The 14,191-nt window shown below is 45.0% G+C and overlaps 1 protein-coding gene across 4 annotated transcripts in view; it reads left to right on the plus strand.

Moving 5' to 3' along the window:
- SRBD1 (S1 RNA binding domain 1) overlaps positions 1 to 14,191 on the plus strand; it is a 236,501-nt gene that overhangs the window by 51,388 nt on the left and 170,922 nt on the right. For all 4 annotated transcript variants that reach the window (XM_075925416.1, XM_075925414.1, XM_075925415.1 and 1 more), the window contains one exon: positions 3,204 to 3,311. In XM_075925416.1, the coding sequence (XP_075781531.1) occupies positions 3,204 to 3,311 (108 nt within the window). The remainder of the gene's footprint in view (positions 1 to 3,203; positions 3,312 to 14,191) is intronic.

Below are 14,191 nucleotides of genomic sequence, written 5' to 3' on the forward strand. Positions count from 1 at the left end.
CCAAAGCTCCCCAGGACATCACGAAGATCTACCTCGAGTAGGGAGATCAGGACTCCAGAGGGGATTTTACCCCAAATTTATGAACTAGCCTGTGATGAGTGTGTCTCAGTAGGCTGTGGCTCCTGCCTGTAGTAAAGAGAAAGAGGCTGTGTGCAGGGCCACAGCAAGCCCTATAGTGCGAGACCCAGGGGGAACGGCTGGAGCTTTGCCACAATTCATGTACTAGGTATATGTCTGTCTGTTTGCTGTTCCAAAACAAATAGACTGTTTTCACGCACAGCGATATTAAGACACTGTTTTAATTCATTTTTATATTTGTTGTCTGTTAGCTGTGTATTGTTGAGCAGCTCAACTTCTACTTGATCTCCGTTGCCTTTCTTAACTAGCTGCCCTCTATTCACATCCATAGCTCAGGAAATACTTTGTCACATTTGAGACAATGAGGAATTCTGAATGAGGCACACAATGGAAATGTAAAACTGATCTATTCATACACTAGAGGATTTACCCGGTGTTGCTCTGGTCCTTGTGGGGATGCTGGAGTCAGGATAGGAGGTGGGAGATGCAGGAGTGAGGACGGGGTTGGGATATGTGGGAGGGGCTAAGGGCAAGGAGTGGGAACAAGGAGGCAGAGGGTGGAAGAGATGAGGGGTGCTCAGGGCAGCCTTGAGGCTGCTTCCGGGCTGCATTGCCCGGCGCCGGCCAGTAGCTAGTCCTTGGGCCAGCCAGGACTGCATTACTCGGCTGGTGTTTGGAAGGGGAAGGGGGTCTGTGGTGGCAAGGTCTGCACTGTCAAGCCTTGGCTGGTGGCTACTCCCCAGAGGGAGATGCAGGACCTCTGAGCTGCAGGGCACCTTTCTCACCCCCCAGTATCTGACACTGCGACTGAAGGCTGGGTGGTGGTGTGGTTTGGGTTTTGTCTTTGGGGTGGGGATGCCACTTATCTGTGGCTGGCAGAATGCAGAGCCCTGCCCCCACTGGCCACTGTCTTACAGGTGCAGCCCCCCCCACTGTGGTCACTCTGCAGTATAACTGTCCCCTGCATTTGCTGCCCTCTTGCCACTCTGGAGTGTAATTGTCTCTGTTCTCAGACCCTTACCTTTCCATGTTATGGAAAACATTTGGATTCCAGGCACATCCCACTGTCCTGGCACAACCAAACCCTTATCTTGCTTTGAGGGTACGTCTAGACTGCGAGGATCTATCAGAAAAAGATACGCAAAATGCACTTCGCATTTTGAGTATCTTTTTCCGATACTTTTGTCTAGACTGGGCCAAATTTTGGAAAATCCCAGTCTTTTGAAAGCCCCCTTCTTCCTCATGGAACGAGGAATACAGGGGCTTCTGAAAAAGCACGATCACTCTTCTGCGCAAAAAAAAAAAAAAAAAGTTAAAGAGCAAACACGTGCCCTGGATGCGGCGGAATTTTTTCAGGATAAGTATCCCCAACCCCCCCCGCAGTTTAGCCATACCCATAGTTATAAGAGGAAGCTGCATATCAAAGTTGGTGATCCCAGTTCTTACTGCTTAGGAAGCATTCTTGAACAAACAGACTCACAGACAGACGAGCAGACACACACACACAGTTTCTAAAATATGTATTAAGATTTGGGAGAAAGTTTGGTTCTTTTTTTCAGCCCAAGTGGGAAGGAAGTTTTAATTTATTTCGTAGTTTTTTCTTTAAAATAGGGCTGTCAATTGATGTGTGTTAACATATATGATTAATGCAGGGCAGGATTAACACAATAATTTTTTAACGTGTTCATTGCAGGCATTAATGCTGCACTGTCCCTTTGAAGTGCCGCCCCGGTGCCTCAAAGGGGCAGCACATTAGGAGCCTGGGATCAGCTGGAGTGCTGCACGGAACCTGGGGTCAGCTGGGAACTCCAGCTGATCCCAGGCTCCTAATGTGCTGCCCCTTTGAAGTGCCAGGGTGGCGTTTCCAAGGGGCAGCACAACGCGGAGCCTGGGATCAGCTGGAGTGCCCATCTGATCCCAGCCTCCATGGTGCTGCCCCTTAGAAATGCCAGGGTGGCCTTTCCAAGGGGCAGCGCTGCACAGAGTCCCCAGCTGATCCCGGGCTCCTGTGGTGCTGCCCATTGGAAACACCGTGAAGGCCTTTCCAAGGGGCAGCGCTGCATAGAGCTGGAGTCAGCTGGCTACTACAGTTGGTCCTGGGCTCCGTGCAGAGCTGCCCCTTTGAAATGCCACCACTGTGTTTCAAAGGGGCAGAGCAGGTGCTGCCTCTTTGAAATGCAGCAGTGGTGTTTCAAAGGGGCAGTTGCGCTGAGCGTGGGGTCAGCTGAGGTCTCCCTCTGATCCTGGGCTTCCACAGCGTTGCCCCTTTGAAACGCCACTGTAGCGTTTCAAAAGGGCAGTGCACGCGATTAATTGCAATTACATTTTTTAATCATTTGACAGCTTGATAGCCCTTCTTTAAAAGGAAGAAAGTCTGAAATACCACTTCCCCAAAAGTCCATTGTCCCCTCATCTTTTTTTTTTTTTAAAACACTAAATACCAAGGCCAAGTTACAGTGCCGCCTTCAATTCCCTATTGAAGATAGTTTTGTAGTAATAATAGTGTCATTTGTAAAACATTATATTGAGGGAAGTACATGTTAGAGAATTGTCTTTGTTTTTTCTGTTTCCTTCTAAGGACTCTTTTCTGTCTTATTTCCAGGAGATCTCCTATACTTGAGAGAGACCAAGAAATATAGCCACTCCTGAGTTACGAACAAGTTACAGACCAACACTTGGTCCGTAACTCAAAGTTTTTGTAACTCGGATCCCATAAAGTTACACGGCGACTGTGCTGTTCGTAAGTGTAGATCGCCGTTTGTAACTCGGATCTGCATTTACGACCACTTTGGTCGTAAGTGCGGATGGTCGTAAGTGGAGGTGGTTGTAACTCGGGGAGCGGCTGCAATCAACTTAGTTTGCAGAATGAAGTTGGTCTGAAAATTCCTAACTACTGTATAAGGATAGTTAGTTACTGGAACGCAGATATTTTTGAATCTCTGTTATTGAAGATTATAAAGAACAGGTTAGACAAATGCCTGTCAGGAATGGTCTAGGTATCCTTGTTCTGCCTCATAGCAGGGAGGATGGACTAAATGACCTATTGAAGGCTATTCCAGCTCTACATTTAATATGATTCTGTATGAGAAAGTATTTAAGGCTGCTCTTTTTGGTTTGTTTCACAGGTGGAGACCAAAACGCTATGCAAATCCAGAGTTAATGAAGATATTGCATAATTCGGTAGAAGATTCATATAAACGTCTTATTTATCCTCTTCTCTGTAGAGAATTCAGGTAAATGCTGTATGATTTGTTTTCACAAATCCTGGAACATGTCGGATTTAGTAGGTATCTTTCAGCTAAGTAAAAAATTAATTATGTTTAGTTTAGCCTGAAATAATCTAAAAGTGATCAGTTAGCAATCTTAATTCTCAAGATTGACTTTTCATCTGCATTCAGGTTAGTCTAGATCAGGGGTCTCCAAACTTTTCAGCCCGAGGGCCGCATTAACTATCAAACAGCAGTTCGGGGGCCGACTACACACTTGAGGTCCAAATAAAAAACAATCAAAACATGAATGTTGTTTTTAATTATTTATTTAATATTATTTTATTCAGTTATTATTTAATAACACATTGATACACTACACATGAACACCTGTATTAGTGTGAATGGTGAAATTGTTTCCTGGATGCCAAAATAGCAGACATTTCTGGCTTTAGATTTGTTGTCCCTAACATCAACAGTGACCTGAGATTATCATCGGACAAGTTTGTTCTCAAATTGTTCTTCACATATTTCATTCTTGAAAATGTTTGTTCACACAGGTATGTTGTTCCAAAGATTGAAAGGTACCTTGATGCAAAAGTTTTGACATTAGGAAAGTCTTCCTTGGGCAAAAACTGGTAAAAACCCACCAGTCCTATTTTGAACTTGTCCCTAAGGAGGTCATTTGCTTGCAACTCAATGACTTCCAGCTGCAGTTCATCTGGGCAACTGGCCACATCTGCTTCAAATGGGTTTTGAAACAATCTCACTTCTTCTGCCTTTGAATCCAAGTCAGAAAACCGCTGCTGAAACTGCAGCTGGAGGTCTTTGATGATCTCGCATGCAAATGACGTGGGGAACTCAGCTGTTGCTTCAGCCATGAAGACCTTGCACTGCTGAAAGTGCGTCAAGTTGTTGGCCTGTACTTGTTCCAAAAACAAGACAAGTTTGGATCTGAAGGCCTTTAGGTGGGTGTATAGATCAGAAACTAGATTTTGCTCTCCTTGTAGTTTTAGGTTCAGAAAATTTAAATGACTAGTTATGTCTGCAGCAAAAGCCAATTTCCATACCCACTCTTCATCAGACAGTAATGGCTGTGGCTTGCCTTTACTTTCCAGGAAGTCACCTATTTCCTTTCTTAACTTAAATACTCTGCTCAGAACTTTCTCACAACTTAGCCATCTTACTGCTGTGTAATATGGTAAATCTTGCGATTCTGTGTCTGTATCTTTCAACATGTCTCTGAACTGTCTATGGTTGAGCCCATGTGACCTTATTAAATTCACCATCTTCACCACAGGATTCAGTACACTGCTAATGTCCACATATTTAGCACACAAAGCTTGCTGGTGAATAATACAGTGCAGGAACATTGGTTGTATAATGTTTTTCTCATTACACATCTGCTTCACTTGTCCAACCAAGCCTTTCTTTATGCCACTCATGTTCTTTCCTCCATCAACAGTCAGGCAACTGAGGTTAGTCCAGTCCAAGTTATAATCAGCAAATGTTTTTTTCAACTCATTGAATATATCCTCCCCGGTAACAGTGCCATACATGCTATGTAGGGAAGCCAGCTCTTGTTATGTTCATGTCTTCATCCACACCTCTAATGAACACAAGCAGTTGAGAGGTGGAGCAGCTGTCCAGCGATTCATCCATTGCAATTGAAAAATGGCGAAACTTGCTTGCATTTTTCGCTATTTGAGTCACAATGTTTTCACCCATGTCTGCAACACGGCGGGCAATGGTATTCGCACCCAAAGCTACATTTTCAAATTGTTTTGACTTTTCTGGGCAAAGTTCCTCAGCCACTTCCAACAAACATTCCTTCACTACTTCACCATCTGTAAAGGGTTTGCCACTTTTAGCCAGGACGTAGGCAACTTTATAACTGGCCTTAGTTAAGGATTCATTTTCATTTGAGGATTTACTGAACAATGTCCTCTGAGATGTGAGTTGATTTTGTAATTTAGAAAATTTTTCGGCACGGACTTTACCCTTCAACTGTACATATTTCTCCTGATGTTTGCTTTGATGATGACGGCGCAGGTTGTATTCTTTCATCACAGCCACGGTTTCGTTGCAAATCACACACAATGCTTTCTCGCCGGATTTGATGAAGAAGTATTTCAAACTCCATTCTTCTTGAAATTGCCGACACTCATCGTCTATTTTTCTTTTCCTCTTCTCGGCCATCGCTGGGCACTAAAATAAAGTGAATTCAACATGAATAAATAATGAAACTGAAAGTATCTTGCACACAATATCGCTCAAAAAACCTGATTATGCGAACTAATTTTGTCGCAATAATAGCTACAAATGACCCAAAACAATTTTTAAAAATTCTTATGATTTCTTAAGTTAAACTTACCTGAATATAGTGTGCAAATATATCCACTTATGGTAGAGAGATTGTTGCTTTTAATGTTTCCTCTTCAGAATATTCGCCTGCGAATCCGTTTCTCCCGGAAGGGGGGGGGGGGGGCTTTTCCCCCTGCTCTCCACTTCCTCAGCACGCTGTCCTCCCCTCCTGCTTGCCACCGCTCACTCCTTTCCCCCCCCCGGGCGGAAGGGGTCACCTTTTTAAAGTTCCCGCCGGGGTTCACGTTCCCCCGCACGTCGCCGGGCGGGCGTTACCACCACCGCCCATCCTGCCCCCTGATTGGCCGGCTGCCCTGTCAGTCTGGGCGGGGGAACGCCGCCCGTGCTAACCCCCGCCCCCTGCGCCGTTTGCCGCCGCGCGGCCGCTTGTCAGCAAAGCGGCCCGCTTCTCCTGCCCCGGCGCGGCGTGAGTACACGCCGCACACCCCTGACAGGGCCCCCCCCCCCGCGGCAAGAAGGGCCCAGACAAAAAAGTCTCCACGGGCCGGATGAGAGGGCCTCGCGGGCCGTAGTTTGGAGACCCCTGGTCTAGATCAGTGGTTCTCAATTTATTTATCATGTCTAGAGAACATGACCTATGAAGCCAGGCTTCATGAACTGGGCTTGTTTAGTTTGGGAAAAAAGAAGATTAAGGGGGGACATGATAGCGGTTTTCAAATATGTAAAAGGGTGTCACAAGGAGGAAGGAGAAAATTTGTTCCTCTTGGTTTCTGAGGACAGGACAAGGAGTAATGGGCTTAAAGTGCAGCAAGGGAGGTTTAGATTGGACATGAGGAAAAAATTCCTAACTGTCAGGGTGGTCAAATATTGCAATAAATTGCCAAGGAAGGTGGTGGAATCTCCCTCTCTGGAGATATTTAAGAACAGGTTAGATAGACATCTGTCAGGGATGGTGTAGACGGAGCTTGGTCCTGCCTTGAGGGCGGAGGGCTGGACTTGATGACCTCTCGAGGTCCCTTCCAGTCCTATGATTCTATGATTGTTGGCTACATATGTGACCCACAATATGTTACCTGAGGGTGTGGAAAGAAAAAAAAAACCTGACCTATGTTATATTGGTTATATTACTATCAAATGTTTTTAATATGTAACCTTGTTTTTTTTTTTAAATTGACATAGGATTTTATTCCTATTAATTTTAATTGGGGGAAAGTATTTAACCCAATTTCATATGTTATCTGTATTTTTCACAGTATTTTTATTTCACATTTACGTTTAGATTTTGTAATAATATAAACACATCATTATCATCATCTTAACAGTAAACTTGTGTCACTAAAATTGTCTTAAGCATCTGTTTTTTCCATTACACAATTGCCGTTACGTTAATGCTGTCACTGACATTGTTCTGATTCCATTTCTTTTATATGTCTGAAAGAAACTGACAAAGTAACTCAATAAGGGCTAGAAGTGGCCCTTACATTTGTCATCTCTACTATATGATAAATATAGTACGGGCAGTCCCCGGGTTACATGGATCCGACTTATGTCGGATCCCTACTTACAAACGGGGTGAGGCAACCCCGCACTAGCTGCTTCCCCCCAGCAGACCAGGGAGACGCGAAGCTAGCGCCCCCCCCCCCCCCCCCATAGCAGACCAGGGAGACGCGGAGTGGCTTTTCTCAGCAGACACCTCCGCTTGAGAATAAAGGACTGAGGGAAGTGAGGTGTGGGAGAACAAAACTGAGCTCTGGAGAAATGTTTGGCTAGAGTTTCCCCTACAATATATACTAGTTCCGACTTACATACAAATTCAACTTAAGAACAAACCTACAGTCCCTATCTTGTACGTAACCCGGGGACTGCCTGTAGTTGGTTTGATACTATACCAAGGATATTGTGATGGCTCTGGAAACTAATCTTATTTCCAGTGACACGGTAATAGCTGTATCATGAGATGGTGTCACTTGCAAGGTATATAATACTGTTTTAATAAAAAGGAAATTTAAAATTCAAAACTTAGTAATGTTTGAGTCTATTTTGCCATAAGTAGACTCCAATGTGACTGACTTACATCCTCAGAATAGTAGCTAGACTGCCAGCCTAGGCTTAATTTGCACCATTCCATGTTACAAAATCTAATACGTGGCTGGGGTCTTGTCTAGACATGGATTTTATGCAGTGGTACAACTCCTTCTGCAGATGGAGAAAGCCGTGATTTGCACTGGTACAACACTCCTTTACTTGGAATCAGGATACAGTTTACACCAGTGCAGTTTATTATAGCTTGTCTGGGTTCACTATGGAGTTATGTCACTACAGGATCTGTGGCTGGCCATTTATAACTGTAATCAGTTCACACTTCCAATGCTGAGCTTGCCAGATGTGCATTTTTCAACCAGAATAATTTATTGAAAAGAGACCCAGATAGCTCCAGTCAGTACTGCTGGCTGAGCTGTTAAGTCTGGTTGGCTGCAGTGGCCAGTTCTGTGCAGCCTTCTTGTCTCTTTGGCTTCTCATCTGAATTTGTCATCCTGAGTGTCAGCGCTGCACCTCCATTTAGCCCATTGGAGCTGAGGGGGCCAGCACTTGTGGATGGGGGCAGCATGTGGACACACATGATGGTGCCTTCACTTAGGAGCTGGAGAGACATGCATGCCTGGAGTCTCCACTCTTTTCTACACCGCAAGCCCCTCCCCCCCAGCTTCTCCCTCACCCAAACACTCTCCCATAGCCTGTACCCCAGTGCCCCGTCCTTTACCCCATCCCAGAACACTCTCCTATACCTCAGAGCCCACACCCGCAGCTGGAACCTAGACCTCCCAACAACCCAGCCCCTGTACCAGCCTAGAGTCCCCTCCTGTACCCTGAATCCTCATTTCTGGCCCTACCCTGGAGCCTTCTCTCTGAGGTTAGAGCCTGTATCTCTCTCACATTGCAACTTCCTGCCCCAGCCTGAAGCCCCTCTCCTACTTCTGAACTCCTTGGCCGTAGTCCAGAGCCCCCCTGAACCCCAAACTCCTCATCCCTGGCCCCACCCAAGAGCCTGCACCCTGCAGCTCAAGCACTCACCTCCCACATCTCTGTCCCTGAATGGTGAAAATGAGCAAGTAGGCAAGGGTGGCGGAAAGTGACCTAAGGAGGGGGAAATGGAATGAGTGGGGAGTGAGGCTCTAGGAAGGGGTGTTGTGCGGCAGAGTGGGTTGAGAACATTTTGTTTTCTGCAATCAGAAATTTGGCCACTCTTCCCAATTTAGACAAGTCCTGATAATTGAGACTTCTGGGATCTTTTCCCACTTTGACACATTCACTCTGTGACCTTGGGTGAATCACTAAACTTCTGTGTTTGTTTCATCATCTGTAAAATGGAATTAATAGTACTGAACGGGTTTCTTATGAGGCTTAGTTATTTAAGGCAAGTTGTAGTCTCAGATGCCTACTTGGACTCTCAGAGTAAATGGATGGATCATGCAAGGGTATCTGAAGGCTAAATTTGGCTTTAGAGCCATGGTGACCAACATACTAGCCATGCATGGGCTATTTGGTGGTTGAGTGTGGCTAGTTTTTTGTAACAGTGGCTCCTGCTTCAGAACTGGTTGGACACCACAGCTTTAGGGTCTGTAAAGTGCTATATGTAGCGCTTTAAAAGTGGGCTTATGAATTTGCTTGGTAACAGCAAGATGGTATGACAGAGGGTACGTCTAGACTACATGCCTCTGTCTCCAGAGGCATGTAGATTAGGCTACCAGGCATAGGAAAATGAAGCGGAGATTTAAATAATCGCCGCTTCATTTAAATTTACAGGGCTGCAGCGCTGAGCCTATCAGCTGTTTGTCGGCTCAGCGCAGTAGTCTGGACGTTCCGCGGTCGACATCAAAGGCATTTGTCGACCACCCAGGTATGCCTCCTGGTATGAGGCATACCTGGGTGGTCGACAAATGCCTTTGATGTCGACACCCGCGCGTCCAGACTACTGCGCTGAGCCGACAAACAGCTGATAGGCTCAGCGCTGCAGCCCTGTAAATTTAAATGAAGCGGCGATTATTTAAATCGCCGCTTCATTTTCCTATGCCTGGTAGCCTAATCTACATGCCTCTGGCGACAGAGGCATGTAGTCTAGACGTACCCAGAATTTCACATAGCTCATGATCAAGAGCTGAGGTGGGAAAGGATTGAGGTAATCCCTTGAAAGCATAACTGACCACATTCCCTTGTCTATGTCCCCCTCCCACAACTCCTTAGATCGCTTCTGAGAGTGGGAAATGTGTCTTTTTTCACTTCTAGAACTGAGAGGGCATTTCTTTTATCTTCTCTTCCACTCTTTGCAAGAGTTGGCAGGGGTGAGGTTAAGATGACGATAGACCCAGTTGTAAAGGTCTGCTTGCTGCATATATAATCTAATAAGATGTTTTTGTGGTGAGTTTTTAGTCAGTTAGGCTTATTGAAGATATTGTGGCCCATTCCACTTTCCCCTGAACCTCCCTCAACTTTGATTTCAAGTTTATTGTTGCTACAGTAAATATAGCTCTTATATATGGCCAAAATATTGCTGGCTGTAAATATTCCATAGCTCTTATAGTTAATATATTATGTTGAAAAAATATTATAAATATTCCATAGCTTTTACAGTTAATTTATTAGGTTGAAAAAAATTAAAAAACAACAAAAGGTCCTGTAGCACCTATATTAGGTTGAGTAATACTGAAGTGAAAACAGTTCAATTGTAAAAACAGCCATAATACACATGCCGCAATAGACGTTCAAACAGTTTTATGGCCTACTTTTTCAAAAGTAACTATTTCTGTGTGTCTTTAATTTTTTGGGTGCATTACCTAGAGCAATCAAAGATGTTCTGATTTTTAGATCAGGTCCCTTGAAAATTGTCAAGTTGGTAATCCAAAACCAATATCACATTTTGAAAATTGTAATTAGGGAACCAATGGCCCACTGGAAAACATTTGGTTCTTCTTTGAGTGGTGGCCCTCTGGGTGCTCCACTCAGGTCTCTGTGTGTCCTTGCTCTGGCGATCAGAGATTTTTGCCTAGCAGTACCTTCCCGCATTGTGCATGTGCAGCTGCTCTCTCACAATGTTTTCATCTGTTGGCTGCACATGTGGTGCAAGTGTCCATCAGTTCTTTTTCTACTGTCCTTGGCAGAAGACAGAGTCACAGCAGTGCTTTCCTTTCTGACTAAAAAGATAAAAATAGCGTAGTAAAACAAAACAAAAAAAACCCGCTTCCCAGGTTTTTCTACTTTTATTATTCCTCCAAGCTTTTGGACTCTAGAAAGTTTAAAATATTTAAAATGCCAGGTTCTCCTGATTTAAAAAAAAATGTGATTCTTGCAGGGACTTTGAGACTGCATAAAATGTCTCGGCAAAGGCCATGTGATGCAGAAATGCCCACGCTGCCAGAACATGATGGCCAGAGCCAGAAAATACAGAGAAATGAGACTTAAGAACTTCCTATAGGAAGAATCCCTTCAGCCCCCAGAGGATAAAGCTCCTGAACTGGTGGAGCAGTTAAAGCATCATAAGAAAGCTAATTCATCACCCGCAAGGGTCTCCCGCATGTCCTGGGCCTTGCTGGCATGGTCTTTGCCTTCCACATCCTGCACCACCCGTTCGCCAGTGCTGTCTACTTCTGGCATCACAGATAAATGAAAAATGGCACCTATGAAAAGAGTAGAGTCAGAACTGAAGAGGAAGTCTCACTCCTCCCCACCGACTGGTGCCTCTCCTCGATCAGTGCTGACAAAATCTGACACGCCACTGCTCCCAATGTGGATGGTCATCTCAGCACCGAGCGAACGTTCCAGTTCCTGTCAGTTGTAACCGAAATACGCTCGCTCTGGCACCAGAGCCAATTAGCACTGACCGTCACACCAGCCGTTGTAATACCTGTGATTTGGCCTTATCTACCTCAGCAAGTTCCAACCCCAGTAGCTTCTTGGGAAACATTGAACCAATACCACTCTTATTCCTCCCACTGCCATTGTTCATGCAAGACGGTGGTGTCCATACCAGCTCATATAGCAACATGTTCTCCAGCCACCACTACACACTCCTCACTATCTTGTCCTCCTCATTCACCTTCTGCAACAACCCAAGCTGAGCCAGTGGATGAAGATGATGACCTACTTCACTCAGACAGCTCTTCCCCAGTTCCCAGTCTTTCTCTTCTCCATATGAGGCTGTCTTCCCCTCGTCATCCTCTCCACCTGCTGATAACCTGAAGCAATTTCAGGATTTATTCAGGTGTGTTGCTCAATCTCAGGGCATTGTGCTTCAGGAAATACAGGAAAACTATTACAAAAACTGCTCAAGATACTCCAACCAGCGACATCCTGTAAAATAGCATTACTGATCAACAAGGCTATTATGGAACCATCAGAGGCACTCTGGCAAACACCAGACTCTATCCCTCCTATTAACCTACTCGTCTCGGCCAACGGCATGGATTTTCTCATTTCACATCCCCATCCAAATTAATTTGTTGTAGACTCAGTCTATCACAGATTAAGACAGCCTCCATACAAGTCTACACCTCAGGAGAAGGTGCAGGAAGTGGTTAGATATCTTTGGCAGGAAAATCTACTCCTCTGCCACTCTCTCGTTCCGATATCAAATTACACCACTCTCCTGGCTAACTATGGCCAGGCTAACTATACTAAACTACTGGAGCTCCTGAAAGACCTTCCTGAGCAAAAGAGGCCCCAGCTCCTGTCTGTAAGGAGAGGGCCAGTCAATAGCATGAACAGTCCTTCAGGCATCTATGGACATGGCTGACACAGGAGCCAGGGCTACAGTGACTGTGATAGTCATACACAGGGCTTTGTGGTTACAATCTTCTGGAGTCCCAAGAGAGTTGCATACGAAGGTAGAATACCTCCCCTTCAATAGGAACCAATTCTTTGCTGCTAAGACGGACAAAATCCTCCAGTGGCAAAAGATTGCCACATACCACTCTGCGAACCTTAGGCATGTACACCCAGCCGAATAGAAGGCATACTTCATACTAGAGATCAAGTAATGCCAACTATCAGAGACAGCAGCAGATATAACAAATCTAAACAAGGTTCCAACAAAAGGAAGGTGCAACATAACCAGTCCTCCGACAACCAATCCACTATGACCAAACAGCAAATTTGAAGATATGGTTGAGGGTCTGAGCGACCAACCCACTGATCGAGTGCATACTACCCTTATTTTCCATCACTGGCTGAGACCCTTCTGTCATCAGCGGGATTGCATCACTACAGACAAGTGGGTCCTTGAGATCATCAATAATAATTACTAATTCTGCTTCATTTCTATACCCCCTACCCAACTTCCTTCCCTGTCCCTTTTCAGGGACCCCTCTCACAAGCCCCTTCTACAAGCCGAAGTACATAAACTACACAACTTAAGGGCAGTAGAGCCACTCCCTCCAAAATTTCAAGAAAGTGGGTTTTATTCCAACTACTTTCTAACCACCAAGAAAACAGGGTGTTGGAGACCCATTTTAGATCTCAGGAAGCTCAACATGTTCAGAATGGTGAGTCTGGGAAATAATATACTTTTACTGGACAAGAGGGACTAGTTCTCAGCCCTCGACCTTCAGGATGCATACTTTCATATAAAGATGCATCCTGCACACAGGAGGTTTCTCAGATTAATGGTAGGCAAAGACCGCTACCAGTATCAGGTTCTTCCTTTTGGACTTTCCATGGCATCACAGTATTTTCCAAAACTTTGGCCACGGTCACAGCATTCCTCAGGAGGCAGGGCATCATTATATTCCCCTACCTTGACGACTGTTTAATCCATGGGTTCCTCACGTCCCCATTTACTGACTCAACATCAAGGCAAAACTCTCCACACAAACCTGAGGACCCTCAAACTCACAGCATGGCTTCTTCATGGTTCCAAAATGAGAACTTACTTGCTCAGAGAGGGCGAAGCAGATCCTCCTAAATATTAGGTCGGCACTCCTCCATGAGGTGTACCTCCTAAAACAAATGGAGACAATTTCAAGAGTGGTGCAACCAAACACTGTTCCGATACTTACCGTTCTGGACTATCTGATGGACCTTAGCGATGCTGGCTCCTCTCACAGCTCCATTTGTGTCCACCTGTCCGCCATCACAGCCTTCCACGAACCAGTGGACGACCTCTTGTTCTTCTCATATACTATCAAAGTGCTTCTTATCAGGTTTGTGAAAGACATGTCCAAATTTGTGTCACCTTAGGACTTAAACTACATGCTTGGCATGCTCACAAGACTACCCTTTGAGCCACTAGTTACTATCTCCCCACAACTTCTAGCTATGAAAATGGCCTTCATAGTGACAATAACCTCTGCGAGAAGGGGAAGTGAAATTACAGACCTGATGACTCATCTACCATATACTATTTTTACCAAGGATAAAATCATTCTCAGATGTCACCCCAAGTTCCTTCCTAAAGTTATATCAGACTTCCATCTCAATGAGCCCATCTACCTCCCCATCTATTTTCCAAAACCTAACAGCTCCCTGAGGGAAGCAATGCTGCATACTTTGGACAATAGACGGGCCCTTGCATTCTACATAGATAGGACCAA

This window comes from Pelodiscus sinensis, chromosome 3 (genome assembly GCF_049634645.1).
Source record: "Pelodiscus sinensis isolate JC-2024 chromosome 3, ASM4963464v1, whole genome shotgun sequence".
NCBI classification, from domain to species: Eukaryota; Metazoa; Chordata; order Testudines; family Trionychidae; genus Pelodiscus; species Pelodiscus sinensis.